General features: G+C 43.8%; 2 protein-coding genes across 4 annotated transcripts in view; one reads left to right on the top strand and one right to left on the bottom strand.

Moving 5' to 3' along the window:
* The window catches only part of cep72 (centrosomal protein 72), a 234,410-nt gene that overhangs the window by 179,101 nt on the left and 35,405 nt on the right, over positions 1 to 19,904 (bottom strand). For 2 of the 3 annotated variants that reach the window (XM_068055509.1, XM_068055516.1), the window contains exon 3: positions 19,447 to 19,527. The gene's annotated coding sequence lies outside the window, so the exon portion shown is untranslated. Of the gene's footprint in view, positions 1 to 4,323; positions 4,776 to 19,446; positions 19,528 to 19,904 lie in introns of those variants that run through there. The other variant, XR_010977308.1, reaches the window with a different exon arrangement.
* Positions 4,960 to 19,904, top strand: part of LOC137382908 (sodium/hydrogen exchanger 3) — a 147,549-nt gene continuing 132,604 nt past the window's right edge. The window contains exon 1 of the mRNA XM_068055494.1: positions 4,960 to 5,245. Coding sequence (XP_067911595.1) covers positions 4,987 to 5,245 — 259 coding nt within the window. The 5' untranslated portion in view covers positions 4,960 to 4,986. The remainder of the gene's footprint in view (positions 5,246 to 19,904) is intronic.

The following is a 19,904-nucleotide window of genomic DNA, read 5'->3' as shown; positions in this document are numbered from 1 at the left end:
TGCAGGGAAAATAAATGATGTGAAGTTGGTGATGACTTTCACAAAATAAGGGAGGCAAAGACATTTTGAATTAAGTAAAAGCAATAATTTAGGTTAATCTGAAGATACTTGCATGAAAGGAAGGCTGATGATCCTTGAAGCTGCGGGCACAGAATAGCGATCATGGTGCTAGGGCCAATGACGGCGGGTTCCACCAATGAAAGGCCACCCCCACCACATGGTCCCACATATCTCCTATGCCCATCGCTGCATGGACAGAGGTTATAAGTTCAAGCCATACATCAGGATTTGAGCACATGATCTAGGCAAACATTCCAGTGCAGGACTGAGGGAGTGCTGCACTGTCAGAAATGCAACGGGCAGGATGGAGGGGTTGGGGGACGGTGCAGTTTTAACTTCCAACAACTGGTGGCTTGGGAGCAGGTGGAGTCGGGGGTGGGGTGGGTATGGGGTAAAATGTTTAATTTTTATACTGGGAATGCAACCGGGTTCAGCAACCATTTACGGAGGTACATTTGGATGCCAGCATGGAATGTACTCACCTAACTCAAGGTTTTAATTACTGCAGGCAGGTGGGTATTTATTGGTGCTATTAACATCGATGTTAATAAGGTCCATTCAAATTGATTTTAACTCAGCTCCAAATTTGCACCATGGGTTTCCTGGGGCTCAGGAAATTAACCAGCAAAAGATGTGAGTCTGAGCCATAGTTCAGGTGGGTATTAAACTTGTCATGTTCCACATGAATAAAAGCTAATTTATAGCAACTGGTGTCTCGGTTCTTTCTGGCAAATATTTAGCAGAGAGTTCATGTGTGAGTACAGCTTTCTTTCAACTTTGGAGGCTTTCAAAACGGGAAGATCAGGAGAGGAGGTGCGTTGGATGTGTTTGACAGCACGTCAAAAGCGGAAGACCATCACCATCCACTGCAGCGATGATATGCTATGGTGGGATCGGGGGAAAGGCCGATAGGAGAGGGCTGAGGTTGCAGGAGGCACTACCTACATCAGAGTTTACAGAGAGATGCACAGCTTCCTTGACCCCACAGAACAGGGGTGTCATTGAGACAATATGTCACAGAAGGAGGCCTTTCAGTCCAACAAGACCACGCCGGCTCTCTGCAGAGCAATCCAATCAGTCTCATTCCCCCGCTCTATCCCCGTAGCCCTGCAAGTTTATTTCCCTCAAATGCCCATCCATTTTCCTTTTGAAATCATTCATCCGCTTCCAACACCATTCTATGCAGCGAGTTCCAAGTCATTACCACTCACTGCGTAAAAAAGTTCTTCCTCACATTCCCCCTGCATCTCTTGCCCAAAATCTTAAAACTGTGTCCCCTAGTCCTTCTAACATCAGCTAATGGAAACAGCTTTTCTTTGTCTACCTTACCTAAACCTGTTCTAATCTTGTACAGCTTTATCCAATCTATGCTCAATTTCCTTTGCTCCAAGGAGAACAACTCCACAGCTTCTCCAACCTAATTTGTAGCTAAAAGCCCTCAGCCCTGGAACCATTCTGGTAAATTGCCTCTGCACCCTCCCTAAAGTGTGCTGACCAGACCTGGATGCAGTACTCTAGTTGTGGCCTAACCAGAGTTTTATAAAGGTCCAGCATAACTTCCATGCTTTTGTACTCAATACCTCCATCTATGAAGCCTAAGATCCCATATGCTTTGCTAACTACTCTCTCAATATGTAGGCCATACCAAGAAAGGACAGTAGATTTCTTTCCCTGAATGACATTTGTGAACCAGATGTTTCTTTTTACAACGAGCAGGTGGTTTCATGGTCACCATTACTGAGACTGGCTTTTTAATTCCTGATTTATTTATTTAATTGAATTGAATTTAAGTTCCTCCAGCTGGCATGGAAGGATTTGAACTCATATCTCTAATGCCTTATGCCAGGGGATGGAGAACAAACGTTGGCCTGCTAGCAATGTCTACATCCCATGAAAGAACATTTTAAAAGTTCCAATGACTGCCTTGCATGATCCCCGTGAGAACGCTGCAATATTTCTCAAGAGTGAGGGATTTCAGTCCCTCAATGTTCAACCACAGGCACGTCTGTGCATGCAGGTTTGTCTTGGCAGCAGTCATGACTCTTCTGCGTCAGTCCTCTGTGCTGCCTTTATTCCAACTAAGCCTTCAAGTTAAAGGCTGCCAATTGTACGTCAGGGTTACCCCCTGCTATGACTTTTGTTGAGAGTCTGCGTACAGCTGCACAATAGAAGCAAACAATTGACTTCATCAAACAATGCTTCAGGAGAAAACCTACAGTACACTGCTGAATGAGTATCCAGATTTGGGAATCCCCAACTTCTCCATCACAAGGGGGAAAACCCTCACCACCACCTGCAAACTGACAAATTAAGGATGATGATCAAGGAAGAGGAGAAGCATGAACTAGAGGAGGAAGAGGAAGAGACGGCACAGTGACGCAGTGGTTAGCACTGCAGCCTCACAGCTCCAGTGACCCGGGTTCAATTATGGGTACTGCCTGTGTGGAGTTTGCAAGTTCTCCCTGTGTCTGTGTGGGTTTTCTCCGGGTGCTCCGGTTTCCTCCCACAAGCCAAAAGACTTGCAGGTTGGTAGGTAAATTGGCCATTATAAATTGCCCCTAGTATAGGCAGGTGGTAGGGAAATATAGGGACAGGTGGGGATGTGGTAGGAATATGGGATTAGTGTAGGATTAGTATATATGGGTGGTTGATGGTCGGCACAGACTCGGTGGGCCGAAGGGCCTGTTTCAGTGCTGTATCTCTAAAACTAAAAGAAAAAGAGATGGCAGATTTGCCAGCATCCTTCTGCCAGGACTTTACGAGACCAGCTGATTAAGGAGCGCTTTCACTGACCTCACTATACTTCATTCACCAGCAGTCCCACTCTCCTTACTTTTTGCTTACAATCACGATGATTTTTTTCCTTGCTTGACTGCAACATAAAAACCAACACCAAACGCAAATCCAAAACAAAATTTATCACCTCAAAAATGTAATTCTGTACACAAAATTAAATTAATCATCCTTAGTGCCTGTCTTTCGTGTTGCCAATCCCAATGCTCCTCCAAGGCATTTCCTGAGCAGCTGGAGCTAGGGAGGTGGAAGGCTGCAGAACTTCTGATGAAGAGATTGCTGATGGCCTTGGAGGATGACCTTGAGCCACTCAGAGCATTCGTTGCAGCATTTTGCACTGCGATGAAAGCTGTCAGATTTATCACAAGATGGGTGGGTGGAAATGCTGTGCTGATTAAAGTGGAAAGAGTGGGATTCATGTTCTGTGCAAACCTCTGCGCTAAATTCTCCATATTCAGCAACATTGTGTGCAAGCACTGCAGTAGGCCTCCCAGTGTATCAAGGATTTCTTAGTGCATGTCCATTGCCATCTTCAGTAACCTGGCCTATCAAAGTCTGCATCTGAGTCCTCTGCAGGAGAACTGGTATGTGAACTCACTGTCCACCACATTGGCATCTGTGGTGTCCTTTCTTCCTACCCTGGAAACTTGTGTTAGGTGACTCACCGTGCACCGATCCCTCCTCTATCTTAGCCTCTAAAGTATGTGGAGTGTCAGTCTCGGAGTTGTTGGCCGCAAGATTGAGATAAAGTGATGATCAATCTTTTATCATGGCTCTTGGTCAATCTTCATCACATTCATCATCATCCTCTTTCCACAGGTTGAGGTTGTCACACCAATTGGGGACAGATATCTGAAGCCTCCTACAGGAAGACCTGCTTCCTGGTGGCCACGAATTACCAGTGGCTGTGAAAGTGACCACGACCCTCAACTTTTTCATCTGTGGATCTTTCCAGGGCACTGTCGGAGACATATCCAGAATCTCCCAGTTGTCTGCACACATGTGCATAAAGCAGGTCATGAATGGCTTATTTGCAGGGCTGACAATTAGGTAAATTTCTGGTGTCAGAGGTTGGCTTTAAGGAGGATCTTAAAGAGGGAGAGAGAGCTTGTGGGGTGGAGAGGTTTCAAGAGGAAATTCCAGAATTTGTGGCTGAGACAGGTACAATAGCAGCACAGACTAGTGATCAAACCAGTATTCACCCAGGTTTGCACAGCTCAGTTACTCAATAGAGAAAGGTTGTTGCGTCAAACAATCTTTTTTGGGTTTTTTTTTCCTCTGTTCCTTTTGTAATTGAGCTTTTTAGCTTTTTTTTCCTTATCCAAATATCTTCACAGTGACGAGTCACTTTTTTCATAATTTGAAGTACCTCCTTCCTCAGAACTTTGAAAAAAAATCCTTAATATATTAAGCATTTTCCAAAAGTATACTTTATTCATAAAGAAATGTAAAAATATATAACAGCTCAGATTTGACATTACATAAAGTGTAATACAGATCCTTAATTTTTCCAAAAATATACTTTATTCATAAAAAATTGCAAAAAATACATAACAGAACAGTTCAAATTTCACATTTCAGAAAGTACAATAGAAATTAGATTCCTTCCATACAGAACATGAAGTGCCTCACAACTCTTGCCATTCCATTTTATATGCAATGTACATTTGCAATACACAGCAAAAACATTTTTGGTACACCATTACTATTTTGTGCTCTAATGTTGGAGTTGAGAGCTGTTCTATCAAAACTGTGGCACGCTTGGAGTTGGACGTTTGGCAGAACTCTTCTCAATGAAGTTAAGTTAGAAGTATTCGAAATGCGATGAAAGATTGGAGCAGGAGCGGAATATAGACAAGTAGGCAGGATGCACACGTTGCTGACAGCTTGTGAAACGAATTGCTTAATGTTTGTAATTCAATCTATAAAAAAAAGTTTGATATAAATGACCAAATGTGAAAATGCAAACCCCCTCCTTTCCGGTGTTCCAGCAAACTTGCAAATTGACTCAGTCCACACATTTAATTGGCCGAGTTTATAAATAGAGTGGATGGGAGGGGTGGTTTAAATACTTGGAACCGGTTCCACTCAAGATTTGGTCAGAGACAGGCACACACAGAGAAGCAAGAAAAGATGGGGAGAGATAGCTGTGAGTGCGCGGCTAGTTGCGGCTTGCTGGCAGTTTTTGGTCTGTTGCTCTGCTGCCCGGGGACTCTCAGCTCGATGGAAGAAGCGGATCACAACAGTTACACCGAGCACGATGAGTCTCACGGAGGGAACGAGACGGGCCACCACCAGTCTGGCTTCCATATCGTCTCCTTTCGTTGGGAGCATGTCCAAGCCCCTTATGTCATAACGCTGTGGATCTTAGTGGCTAGTTTGGGTAAAATAGGTGAGTGATGGGGAATTGACTGCACAAATGTCCTGTGGACTTTTTTTTTAATGAAATGTCTTTTGTCGAGCCGGAAAATAAAGATATAGCTTGGTAATACTATAATGTGGAATATGTCGGTACTTTCCCTGAGTCCTTTAGTATTATGGATTGAGACGCTTCACCTTACAACCCAATCAATAAAGGTTCCCCGCTGTGGGGTGGGGTTATTTTGTTGCTGCCAATCTCAGGTTTAGAGTACAAAAGGTGTTTTCGTGGGGGTGGGGGTGAACTCGGGAAGTTCGCACATATTATAGAATGAGCTCCAGTGAGGAAGGTGTGTACCAACAGAACGGAGAGGGGTTTTAAACTCCGTTTAATAATGGTCTTTTAAGTTTGTGTGTCACTTTACCAATCTAAGTTTAGAATAGATCAACGTTTTAATGTGTCTTGTATCATTTGTAGCACAAAAATTCTCAGCTGACACTCCAGTGCAGTACTGATGGAATGCTGAAATGCCCGAGGTGTTGTCTTTTGAATGAACCATCAAACTGAGGCCCTGACTGCCCACTCAAGTGGACATAAAAGATCCAAAGGCAGTATTTTTGAAGACAAGTAGGGGAGTTATCCCTGCTGTCCTGACCAATAGTTATATCGCAATCAGCATCACGATCTGGTCATTATTTCATTGCTATTTGTGGGAGCTTGCTGTGTGCAAATTGGCTGCTGCGTTTCCTACATTACAACAGTAACTACACTTCCAGACTACTTCATCGGCTGTAAAACACTTTGGGGCACTGAGTTTTTGAAAGGTGCTGTTTAAAGGTCTTTTTTTTTTTTGCTGCGTGAGGTTTTAAATCTGTTGTGAATTCCATTCCTGATGGGTCTCCATGTCAAAATGTTAATTTTCAACATAATGGGGATCCAATTTTATGTATTTTTGGAATAAAGGTTACTTTTTATATAAGTGCAAGTTACTGTAGCATTTTATAAAGTGTTTCTAACTCTCAACAATGTTTTGTGATGCTTTGCAGAGGTGGGAAGGGAGATCCTGAATGTTTCTCTATTAAAGAATTTTACAGCCATATAGAATTTTAATTGGCTGTTATCTGTCCCAGGTAATAATTCCTTGACTAAAACGGTTGGCAGGCAGGTTTCTGTTGCTCCTGTTGGCACGTCAACCAAGATTGAGACTGTGATGCACGGGGGAAAAATGATAGAAGTGAGCTTATTTCTTGATTTGTCATATGTACTGGAGCTAGGACCCTGTTGACCTGTTCCAGAGTTTGATATTTATTGGGTTGGATTCTGCGTGCTTTTTAAGCATTTTATACTTGTGCATTTTTAAACCTGGAATGGGACAGAATACAGTCAGCAGCATTTTGAGCTGAGAATTATGGAGGGTGAAAGATGGGAGGTTAGCCAGGAAACCATTGGACTATTTAAATCTGGAGGGGATCAAGGCATGTTTGAGGGGTTCTGCAGAAGTGGGCAATGTTTGAGGTCGAATTAGGCAGCCTTTGCGATGGAGTGGATATGTGGTTGGGAGCTCAGCTCATGGTCAAACAGGACATCAAGATTGAAAACTATCTGCTTCAGTCTCGGATGGTGGACAGAGGTGGGGATAGATTTGTTGGCTAAAGTATTGAGTTTGTGGTGGGGGCCAGAGATTTTCAATCTTTGTTTTAACTGGAAGAAATTGTGGCTCATAGTCATCACATAAACAGTTTGACAACATGGGAACAGAAGGGGTTAAAAGGGTCAAGAATTGGAGCTGTATGTCATCTGTGCACATATGGGATCAAATTCCACATCTTCAGATGTTGCTAAGGGGCAGCATGCATGTTCGGGGGAAGAAGGGGCTGACTCTTGGGGAATTAGTTGAGGTGTGGGGTTTTAAAGAGAAGCCACTGGTGGAGGTGCTGCAGATGCAATAGGAAAGGCAAGAGTGAAACCAGGCGAGGGCAGTACTACTGAGTTGGAAAATGGAGGAAAGGCATTGAAGGATTGTGGTGTGGTCAACTATGTCAAAAGCTGCAACAAGGTCGAGGAAAGATGGTCACTGTTGTGAAGGCTGTGATTTGTGACTTCAGGGCAATTTTAGTGTTTTGGGTGGGTGACAAAAATCTGATTCAAATAGGAAATTGCTCTATATAATTGTTCACTTGTTTCTATATGCTGCGCTTTGTTTTTGCATTACTGTTCAGGACGTGGTGTCTTCTGATGTGCTGGGTTACACAGTCAACACTGGAGACTCAGAGAACAAGCTCTTTTGGTCCAGCTTCCTGTGGTGAAATGTCCATAATCCAAAAACAGAAGACCCAGATTTTCTTGGGGCTGTAAACTGGTGCTACAGTGGCATTGAGGTGACTGAAGGACACCCTTGTGTTGCTGTCTGCTGCTCCTAAAGTATTTAAAAATCCTATTCCTGCTCACGCGCGCACTCCCTCTCTCTCAGTTGAATCAGAAGACTTTCCATGGAACAAACCAGATAATGGGTTTAACGGCTAATTGACATGGGTCAAGTTCCAAGTAAGATTTAATTTCAAACAACCAAAAATATTTGTGCTTTGACACATAAATAAAAATAGCTTTACTTTTCTGATATCCTTCCCTTTTTTAATCATTTATTGTTGCCAGCATTCGCCAGAGCTGGCGGGCAGCCATAAAGGCGGGGCTAAAGTGTGGCGAGTCGAAGAGACTTAGCAGTTGGCAGGAAAAAATACAGAGGCGCAAGGAGAGAGCCAACTGTGTAACAGTCCCGACAAGCAAATTTTTCTTCAGCACCTGTGGAAGAGCCTGTCACTCTAGAATTGGCCTTTATAGCCACTCCAGGCGCTGCTCCACACACCACTGACCACCTCCAGGCGCTTACCCATTGTCTCTCGAGACAAGGAGGCCAAAGAAAAATTGTTCTGTGTGTAGGAAAAAATTCCTTGAAGAATTTTGGGCTTTAAGTAATTGACTGTATTGAAATTTTGAAGGATTTCAATTCAAAGTATTAATTAGAGCACTTTTTCTCAACCCAGCCCGATGCTTCAGTTGGTAGAATCCATAGTCTAATGTGTACCTGAGCCACATAGTCAAAGAAGGTTTAAAGTACAATTCTAGTCTAGGGTAAATTGGTTGATCTTGCTTGATGTGGTGATAGTAGGTTCTCCACTGTCCCGCAGTGAGAACAAACCAATTCAGCCAGGGTCCCTACGCCAGGTTGCCTGTTTAATGGTTCATCTTAGAAAATACATGAGGAACATTTGAACTGAGGCTAGAGTTGTACTGGGCTGTGTTGCACCCCATTGTAGAAAAGGCTGATGCTAATAACAGGGTCATAAGTGAAGGATACTTACTGGAGTGAGGTACTAGAGGGCCATTGGTGTCCATGGAATTGGGTACCAGCCTGTGCTGGCCCTTTTCAGAAAGAGTAAACTGGAAATTGGGGTGGGGTGTTGGGGTTGGTGGTGAAGACACTTGAAAAGTTTCAACCCTCCCAAAAGGTGCAAACTCTTGGAGTACTACTTTGCAAGTTCTAATGGTCTTGTGATACCTCACCCAAATGGCCCATTCTTTGAATGAGCTTTGGTGCGTGTCAATAGGCATCGAGTCTGCATAACTTGGTAATAATTAAGGTAGAGGCTTACCCAACAAGCTAATCTGGCAACTAGATTTCAAGTATTACTCATTACGAAAAGAAATGTTTTGTTTAAATATCAGTGAAGCACGAGTATAAAGAGATGTTGCAAGCTTCTGATCAGGTCATTGCACAGTATGTTCTTTTAATAAACTGCCTAACCTATAACAGTGCAATTAGATATCTAGAAGCGAGTTGGCAGGATGTTATTTGATCTCTGGATTCTGACTACTTCATAACTGGAGAAAATGAAGCTTGAAACTTCCATAATTCTTACATGATTGCAGATTAATGCAGTCTTGGATGATGTATTAGTTCAAGTATTGGCCTTGGCTCCATGATAGCACCTTTTTGCTTTTGAGTAGTGCTGGGAACATGTTCCTTGACCTATCTAGTGACTCAGTACATGATAGTGACTCAAGGGCAGGTCATCTCTCTCCACCCCTCGCATTAAAGGCCTGCTCAGGTATACAATTTAAACCCGACCTGGGCCTGACCCGACCACATCTAACCTGAACCTGACCCGGGCATGAGTCCTTTGGTATTTTTACGGCTCCCGGCCTGACCAGACTCAACTACCAGAAATGAATGACTCTTCTCTTACTTCTCTTTCCTTCCCTGACCAAAAGGCAGCATTGCCACTGTGTCTGACACAGCCCAACCCGAGCCCGAATGCCGGTCCCGGAAGAGTGACCTGATCTGAACCCGACGCGTCGTTGGGTCCCATCTGGTTCGGGTTGGGTAGCCATGCTCTACCTCACAACAGGGAGTCTATCCTTCTCTCATTTGCCCCATAATAATCTTGGGTTGAAGCTCCCAATTTGAGATGACACACTAAACCAAGCTCTCTTCAGGTGGATGTAGAAGATCCCAAGGTGCTAATTGACTAATAGCAGGGGTGTTATCCCCTGTGTCCTGGCCAATATTTTTCCCTCAATCAACATCACAAATACATTATTATCTGTTCATTATCACATTGCTGTTTGCTGTGTGTAAATTGACTGCTGTGTTACAACATTATAACAATGACTGTACTACAGAAGTACCTCATTGGCTCTAACTGGTTTGGAACATCCTATGGTCATGAAAGATGCTATATAAATGTAAGTCTTTTTTAAAAATCATTCCCCTCCATGTATTGGGGTTTCTTCCCTAAAGCTGCAATGTTTAATTCCTCCTTTCTCTGCACCCCACCCAAAAAAAATCTGGTGAAGATTTTAAGCAAACTGCAAAGCATTAATGTCTGTAGTCTAGGATTTGCTTCTGATTAACTTAATGGTAGTGTGGTGGTTATTAGTGGACCAGAAAATAAGATAGCAAATGGTATGGAAAAGATTCATCTGGAATATTTCAAAATTTGGGAGTAGGACAAGAAGACGTGTTTAATATGAGTGAAGGGGACCTTTGGGACTACTATCAGGAGGGGGCTTTTCCACACCTGATGGAGTAGTGTGGGGGAGGGGGGGGGGGTTGAAAAGGGGGGAGACCCTGAAATCATCTAAAACGTTTAGATGTAGCATCTGAGTGTGTTCCTTCATTGTCAGCCTCTGGGACCACTCCAGTGTAGGTGTTTATGTAAAAAAAAATTAACTGTTCAGTTGGAAATGTTTTGCTGTTCAATAAAGCAGAAATTTTAATTTTTGAGGCATGTTTAATAAGGGAACTCGTATCTCTAAATAGTGCCATGACCACATTCTTAGTATCCTAGTTAAGAAAGAACTTGCAATTACTTTCATGACCTCTGGACATCCCAAAGTGTTTTTTAGCCAAAAAAGTACTTAAAAGTGTATTCACTTAGTAAGGTAGGTTAGAATCTCCTTTTGAAGAATGGCACTTCTGACAATGCAGCGTTCCCTTTAATACTGCACTGAAGTGTCATCTTAGATTGTGTACTCCAGTGTTGGAATGGGGATTAAACGCACAACCTACTGACTCTTGGGTGAAAGTTCCAGTAACTGACTGCAACTGAGACATCAAATAAGGAGTGTGTTTCTACAGCCTGTAGAGCAGATGTTGGCTTCACCTCTTCACTTCTGTTGGGTAGCTGGTTATAGAACATATAGAACATAGAACAGTACAGCACAGTACAGGCCCTTCGGGATGTTGTGCCGAACCTTTAACCTACTCTAAGATCAAACTACCTAGATACCCTTCATTCTACTATCATCCATGCACCTATCCAAGAGTCACTTAAATGTCCCTAATGTCTCTGCTTCTACTACCACCGCTGGCAGTGCATTCCACGCACCCACCACTCTGTGTAAAGAACCTACCTCTGACATCTCCCCGAAACCTTCCTCCAATCACCTTAAAATTATGCCCCCTGGTGATGGCCCTTTCCACCCTGGGAAAAAGTCTCTGGCTATCCACTCTATCTATGCCTCTCATCATCTTGTACTCCTCTATCAAGTCACCTCTCATCCTTCTTCGCTCCAATGAGAAAAGCCCTAGCTCCCTCAACCTTTCTTCGTAAGACATGCCCTCCAGTCCAGGCAGCATCCTGGTAAATCTCCTCTGCACCCTCTCTAAAGCTTCCACATCCTTCCTATAATGAGGCGACCAGAACTGAACACAATATTCCAAGTGTGGTCTAACCAGGGCTTTATAGAGCTGCAGCATAACCCCGCGGCTCTTAAACTCAATCCCCCTGTTAATGAAAGCCAACACACCATATGCCTTCTTAACAACCCTATCAACTTGGGTGGCAACTTTGAGCGATCTATGGACATGGACCCCAAGATCCCTCTGTTCCTCCACACTACCAAGAATCCTGTCTTTAAGCCTGTATTCTGCATTCAAATTCGACCTTCCAAAATGAATCACTTCATACTTTTCCAGGTTGAACTCCATCTGCCACTTCTCAACCCAGCTCTGCATCCTGTCAATGTCCCGTTGCAACCTACAGCAGCCTTCCACACTATCCACAACTCCAGCAACCTTCGTGTCATCAGCAAACTTGCTAACCTAGCCTTCCACTTCCTCGTCCAAGTCATTTATAAAAATCACCAAGAGCAGAGATCCCAGAACAGATCCCTGCGGAACACCACTGGTCACCGAGCTCCAGGCTGAATACATTCCATCTACTACCACCCTCTGTCTGCTATGGGCCAGCCAATTCTGTATCCAGACAGCCAACTCTCCCTGTATCCGATGCCTCCTCACTTTCTGAATGAGCCTACCATGGGGAACCTTATCAAACACCTTGCTAAAATCCATATACACCACATCCACTGCTCTTCCTTCAATCAACGTGTTTTGTCACATCTTCAAAGAATTCAATAAGGCTTGTGAGGCATGACCTGCCCCTCACAAAGCCATGCTGACTGTCTCTAATTAAACTATGCTTTTCCAAATAATCATAAATCCTGTCTCTCAGAATCCTCTCCAATAATTTGCCCACTACCGACATAAGACTGACTGGTCTATAATTCCCAGGGTTATCCCTATTCCCTTTCTTGAACAAGGGAACAACATTTGCCACCCTCCAATCATCCGGTACTACTCCAGTGGCCAGTGGGGACGCAAAGATAATCGCCAAAGGCGCGGCAATCTCTTCCCTCGCTTCCCGTAATATCCTTGGGTATATCCCATCTGGCCCCGGGGACTTATCTGTCCTCATGTCTTTCAAAATTGCCAGCACATCCTCCCTCTTAACATCAACCTGTTCGAGCATATCAGCCTGTTTCACGCTGTCTTCACAAACGACCAGGTCCCGCTCACCAGTGAATACTGAAGCAAAGTATTCATTTAGGACCTCCCCTACCTCCTCCGACTCCAGGCACAAGTTCCCTCCACTATCCCTGATCGGCCCTACCCTCACTCTGGCCATCCTCTTGTTCCTCACATAAGTGTAGAACGCCTTGGGATTTTCCTTAATCCTACCCGCCAAGACATTTTCATGTCCCCTTCTAGCTCTCCTAAGTCCATTCTTCAGTTCCTTCCTGGCTACCTTGTAACCCTCTAGAGCCCTGTCTGATCCTTGCTTCCTCAACCTTAAGTAAGCTTCCTTCTTCCTCTTGACTAGCTGTTCCACATCTCTTGTCATCCAAGGTTCCTTCACCCTACCATCCCTTCCTTGCCTCATCAGGACAAACCTATCCAGCAGTCGCAGCAAGTGCTCCCTAAACAACCTCCACATTTCTGTCGTGCATTTCCCTGAGAACATCTGTTCCCAATTTATGCTCCCCAGTTCCTGCCTAATAGCATTGTAATTTCCCCCCTCCCCCAATTAAATATTTTCCCATCCCGTCTGCTGCTGTCCCTCTCCATGATTATAGTAAAGGTCAGGGAGTTGCGATCACTATCACCGAAATGCTGTCCCACCGAGAGATCTGCCACCTGGCCTGGTTCGTTGCCAAGCACCAAATCCAACATAGCCTCCCCTCTAGTCGGCCTATCTACATATTGAGTCAGGAAACCTTCCTGGACACACCTGACAAAAACTGCTCCATCCAAACTATTTGCACTAAGGAGGTTCCAATCAATATTAGGGAAGTTGAAGTCACCCATGACAACAACCCTGTTACTTCTGCACCTTTCCAAAATCTGCCTCCCAATCTGTTCCTCCGTGTCTCTGTTGCTATTGGGGGGTCTATAGAAAGCTCCCAATAAAGTGACTGCTCCTTTCCTGTTTCTGGCTTCCACCATACTGACTCAGTTGACAAACCCTCCTCGACGACCTCCCTTTCTGCAGCTGTGATACTATCCCTGATTAGCAATGCCACTCCCCCACCTCTTTTACCTCCCTCCCTATTCCTTTTGAAACATCTAAACCCCGGAACATCCAACATCCATTCCTGCCCCTGAGATAGCCACGTCTCCGTAATGGCCACAACATCGTAGCTCCAAGTACTGATCCATGCTCTAAGTTTATCACCCTTATTCCTGACACTTCTTGCGTTAAAATAGACACACTTCAACCCATCATACTGGCTGCAACTTTGCCCTGTCAACTGTCTAACCTTCCTCACAGACTCTCTGCACTCTGTATCTGCCTGTTCAACAGCTACCCCATCCACTGATCCATAGCTCCAGTTCCCATCCCCCTGCCAAGCTAGTTTAAACCCTCCCGAAGAGCGCTAGCAAACCTCCCGCCCAGGATATTGGTGCCCCTCCAGTTCGGGTGCAACCCATCCTTCTTGTACAGGTCCCATCTTCCCCAGAAGGTATCCCAATGATCCATATATCTGAAGCCCTCCCTCCTACAACAGCTCTGTAGCCACGTGTTCAGCTGCACTTGCTCTCTGTTTCTCGCCTCACTAGCACATGGCACCGGTATCAATCCTGAGATTACTATCCTGCTCGTCCTGCCTTTTAGCTTCCAACCTAACTCCCTATATTCGCTTTTCAGGTCCTCATCCCTTTTCCTAGCTATGTCATTGGTACCGATGTGTACCACGACTTCTGGCTGCTCCCCCTCCCCCTTAAGAATCCTGTAGACTCGATCCGAGACATCCCTGACCCTGGCACCTGGGAGGCAACATACCATCCGGGAGTCTCGTTCGCGACCACAGAATCTCCTGTCTGTTCCTCTAACCGTTGAATCTCCTATCACTATCGCTCTCCTATTCTCCGCCCTTCCCTTCTGAGCCACAGAGCCAGGCTCAGTGCCAGAGATCTGGTCGCTGTGGCTTTCCCCTGGTAGGTCTCCCCCCCCCCCCCCCCCCACCCCCCACAACCGTATCCAAAACGGTATACTTATTATTGAGGGGAACGGCCACAGGGGATCCCTGCACTGTGCGCCTATTCCCTTTCCCTCACCTGACGGTCACCCAGCTACCTTTATCCTGTAACTTAGGTGTCACTACTTCCCTATAACTGCTCTCTATCACCCCCTCAGCCGCCTGAATGATCCGAAGTTTATCCAGTTCCAGCTCCAGTTCCCTAACGCGGTCTGTGAGGAGCTGGAGTTGGGTGCACTTCTCACAGGTGAAGTCAGCAGGGACACAAGTGGTGACCCTTACCTCCCACATCCTGCAAGAGGAGCATGCAACTGCCCTAGCTTCCATCCCCTCTGCTCTAAATTGACACAGAGATTAAGTAAAAATAAAAGGAAAACCTTACCTTACCAAACCCTCCACACAAGAGTCCTTTTTTTCTTGTTGGTTAGAGTAGGAGGATGGGTGGGAGACCCAACACGTGTAGTGTTTTGGGTTTAGCCACTGCCCGAATATACAAGTTCACTTACCCAGCAGTCCCCGTGTCCGCGTCCGCCGAATCACGAGGTAAGTACTTTATAGTGAAACTTACCTTCCCAGCTGCCCCCTGGCTCGCACTCTCACTGCTACCGCTGTTCAAAAAGAAGCTGCCGAATCGCTAGTGAATTCACTGCAGCAGAGATACTGCTGTCCTGTCATGTATTCACAGACCAGTGTTGATTATACAGTACATGATTAATGAATTTGTTTTTTTGGGAACATCAATTCACATGATCAACATGAAAGGGCGCTCAAATCTACAAATCAGTGCATTGACCTTAATTGTTTTTTCATCCTTCAAAATGAAGTTAATTGTCTTCCGTGGAAATCCAGTTACCACTTGTTTTATTAAAAAAAAAAGCCAACTAAAAAGTCACAAGACAAACGTTTCTTGTCTTGTGAATTTTTAGCTGGCTTGCTTTGGAGTTTTTTTTTATTTCATTACAGTGGTATGACTATTATAATAAAGGGAAGTGAAAGCCATCCTTTGGACTGTCAGGGAAGGAAAAGTGACTTTTTCCCTTCTGTATTGTGTTGTCTAAATGGGCTGGGAGGACGTAGGGAGCTGGGTGGGAAAGTCCAGAATTGAACCTGCCAGTACAAAACATAGGGCTGCCAGCCACCCAGGGAATCTAAGCTCAAATTAAAAATGATGTTAAAATCTCTTATTCCATCAAAATGGTGCAACATACCTGATGCTGGGAGGAGATTGAGGTTTTTAAAGGTTACAAAAAGTTTTACTGGTAAATAGGGAAAGCTGTGACAAATTCTAATGCCTCCTGTCTTTGAGCTGAGATTGGCAAATTCGCCGCAGGTCAGGCATGAAACCTGGAACATGATGGTTGTACGTGGTTCAGTTGCAAATCATGCAGTGAATTTGTCCATTGCGCTAGTGGGAGCGTCCTCTAATGAGTGTTTTCAACACCTGTACATACGTATACAGCAGCATGATGTCTTCAACAGTGTTGTGACTAGTGACCTACTACTACCCTCAACCTCCATTGAAACTAATTTGTGATCCATCACCTGTGAAAATGAGCCTCCATGATCTTTCGATAAGAGATCTGAATCTTTGGAACAAAATCATTCAGTTCAATTTTGTGTCCTTGAACAGGATAACTGTATTTTTAATTAATCAGGAACATGGCTCATATTTTTACAAAAGGTGTTCCTGCTATTTGTAGTTTGGATGTTGCTACATTTAATTACTCTGTCTCATTGTTGTCGCTATCCATCTTTTTGTTTCCTTCTCTCATTTTTCTGATGGCTTGGTTTTATTGTTTGCTCCCACTCTGTTTGAGAGTTGAATACCAACTTTTAACAAAACAGTAATTATTTAAAGCAGCCAGATTTCCCCCATTTTATCATTGTTCTGACTTTTCCAATAACATAAGGAAAGCAGATGACAAATGTAAAGGTTATTAGCTAGGATGCATAGATATGCATTTCCATCAGGTTAATCATTTCGTTGACAACAAAAAGCCTGATGGTGATGCTGACAAAACCGATGGTAGAACTTCTAATTTCCGATAGGTGTTCTCTTCAAAATGAAATTGTTCAAGTTTTTTTTATATGCAGTAATCGTATCATTAACCTCCAGTTTGGCCTCATTAAATGCTTTTGTGTCCTCTCAATTCCATTACTTCTATTCTGCACTAATGAGGGTTCGGTTTGAGATTGGCAACATGTAGAATATTCTTTTGGACCTTTGAAATAAATTAACTTCTGTTTATCCACAGATCTGTTCTTTCAGTTTTCAATGGCACAGATGGGAAATATTGAAGCTATTACAAGGTTTATGATGAAGTCTGAGATTTCAGAACTGGGAAATGGAACACTTCTCTAATCTTAAATCTTAAATATTCTGTGCAGTGAACACTCCCATGTCAGATATAAAATAGACAAGATAGAGTAAAGCTTTGTGCTTCACTTGAGCAATTTACCATAGCATATCGAAATACATGGAGACTCCTGAAGGGAATTGGGTCCTTTGACGAACCATTCCTTGTCAGTGTTTACCCTTCACAAGCAAATAATTCTATTCAATTTACCATATCCCTTATCCTCCATTTCCTTCATCTATCCAATGTAATCTTGAATGTTGATGCCCTTTCTGGTTCAACCATTAACCCTGGAAGTGCATTCTATAACCTCATAACACCATTATTTCTCCTGCTGAGTTCTATATCTTTTGCTTTTAATCTTGTATCTATGGCCCCTCATTCTAGACCCCTCAACTATGGAATATCTCTGGCATACTTTGTTTAAATAATAGGTCACAAGTTTTCTGTTTTATATCTCAGATTTTAGTGTCTGCTTTCTCATGCCTTTCTTCAGGTGGGGAGTGTAGGTGTGTGGGGGTGGGGAAAGAAAGAGGAAACTGGGTAAGGGTGCTCTATACTCAGGACCAGTGGCTACAAATAAGTCTAGACATTTCATGAGGGTTATCCCAAGTTTCTTCTGACAGAACCCTGAAAAATCGCAACAAGCCCCTTTATGCCATCTTTCTACCGTTTTATTTCAGGGGTTCCACTGGAGCTATACCTTATGGAACTTTAAGGGCCACTGTCTTTAGTGCTTTATGTTGTCTTACAGGACTTGCTCCTTGTAGAACCAACACAATTTTTGCTCCACGAGCTGGTGGGTGGTAGGGAGGCTTCATAAACACTCAGTGTAGGGCTCAAACAACCCCCGTTCTCCCCCCCCCAATAAGAAGCTACCAGTCATGCATTTGTACCAAGCAGGGCAACAGCTGCAGGGCTTGTCCCGGTGATAGGCTTGGGTTAAGGGCTGCCAGCTTACGAGCTCTTTTGGAGGAACTAAGGGTTAATAAACTGCAACATCAAACCCCAAAAGTTTAAAGGAAACTTAGCTCTGTTAAAAAGGGCCTGGGGGTGGAGAAGGATGAACTATTTGGGACACAACACAGGGCAGGAGGTTCTCCCTTGCCCCACTCCCTTGTTCCACAAAGACTGCCCATGGACTGTGCCATACCTGGGCAGGGCTGCCTCAAGGTGCAGGAAGCTGCACTCTGCTCAGTTGAGCTGTGGACTGGGAGGAGAGTGGAGGGGGGTTGTGTGATGCATCTGGTTGGGGGAGGGGTGGGGGGTGGTGGTTGGTATCACGGCAGGCACAGCCTCTGCTTCCCCTTTTTCCTCATGGGATGTTTTACTGGAGATGTGTTGGTGAGTGTTTCTAAACTGGCTCCCTATCTCAGTAATGTAGGAGGATTATAGGTTGCTGTATTGTACTATATTGCTTCTCATTAGAAACTCACCAAAAATATTGGTCTAATGTAGTAGAAAGGAGGATGACAGGAAGTTGAGTAAATGAGCCATTTTACAATGACCACAGTGATATTGCACAGGTTCTGGTGTTAGTCTTCTGGTGTTAGACTCTGAAGAACATCAATCTACACAGTTAATTTGTTAATTTTTTTTTGGACTAGAGCACATTTATAAAATCTAGCATGCATTAAGTGTCCTTAATGACCAGAGAGGGTCTTGGGAGGCAGCAGTGAATTCTAACTCTACGTTCACATGAAAAAACATGGTGTCGAATTTAAAAAAAAGTTTAACTCTGCTTGGGAAAGAGATGGTTACTTCTCACTGTCCTGGTTTTTATCGCATAATGGTTTAGTTGGCTGGCTACATGCTAACGCAACATTAGCACATGGTGTAGCTCGCTCTATTCAGTCAATAAAGTAATTCACATTGGCATTGTATACTGTTTTGCTTGCTAGCTAGCTAATATAGTTGTGCTGCTTTCTGTTCTGTGTATGCTTAGCCACTTTATAGGGAAAAATGTGTTTTAAATCAGACTGTGATTTAAGTTGGCTATATACTTTTACATAGAGATTAATTGTTCCTGTGTCCATGGCTGAGACAAAAAATTTGTCCAGTGTCTGTGGTGCAGGATGTTTGTGCCTATCTCTGCTTGGTGGAAGTATGCTCCTAGTCACAAGATTATGGGTTCAAGTTCCACTCGAGGACAGACACTAATGTAAAATTGAGGCAGCACTGCACTGTCATACATGCAATCTTTTGGATAAGATGTTACACTTGAGGTCCTGACTGCCCTCAGATCTCATGGCACTATATTGAAGAAGACTAGGAATTCTCCCTGGTGCCTAGGTCAACATTTATCCCTTAACCAACACCTAAAACTGATTTGGTCATTTATTTCATTGCTGTTTGTGGGAGGTTGTGCTTGGCAAATTGGCTGCCATCTTTCTGACATGATAGTGACTGCACCTCAAAAGTACTTCTTGGCTGTGAAACACTTTGGCCCTGAGGTTGTAAAAGGTGGCGATATAACTGAAAGTCTCTCTCTTTAGGTTGACTAGTTAGTAATAGATTTGGAATGGATTTAAAGTAGGTAATTTTAACAATCCTTACCTCTTTTGTAGATTCATGCTGCTGCACATCTTGGAAGACAGTCTGAAGAGCTCCTCCATGGATTGTAGAGAAGCTTGATTACTGTTGAGACAATATATTGTGAATGACATTGGTCAAAGGAATCCTTACAAGAGCAATTCTTTACTTGGCTGTGATTTCCATTTGTCTGGTTTGGTTTGAAAAATCTGTGACTTATACTTAAAATCTACCTCTTTGACAAAGCTTTTAGCCACCTTCCCTAATATCTAACTGGCTCAGTGTCAATTTTTGTCTGATTATGCTTCTGTGAAGAGCCTCAACGTTTTACTGCATTAAAGGCGCTAATAAAAATACAAGATGAAGTTTAAAAGTTCCAGATCTTTGCATAGCAACTTATTCTTGGCAAGTGTGCACAATGATTCATGAAAACAAGCCTGAGAGAGCTGTGATGGTGTGCTAATGGTAACACTGTCATGGGT

This window comes from Heterodontus francisci, chromosome 2 (assembly GCF_036365525.1).
Source record: "Heterodontus francisci isolate sHetFra1 chromosome 2, sHetFra1.hap1, whole genome shotgun sequence".
Lineage (NCBI taxonomy): Eukaryota > Metazoa > Chordata > Chondrichthyes > Heterodontiformes > Heterodontidae > Heterodontus > Heterodontus francisci.
This window is presented reverse-complemented; position numbering and strand designations above follow the sequence as displayed.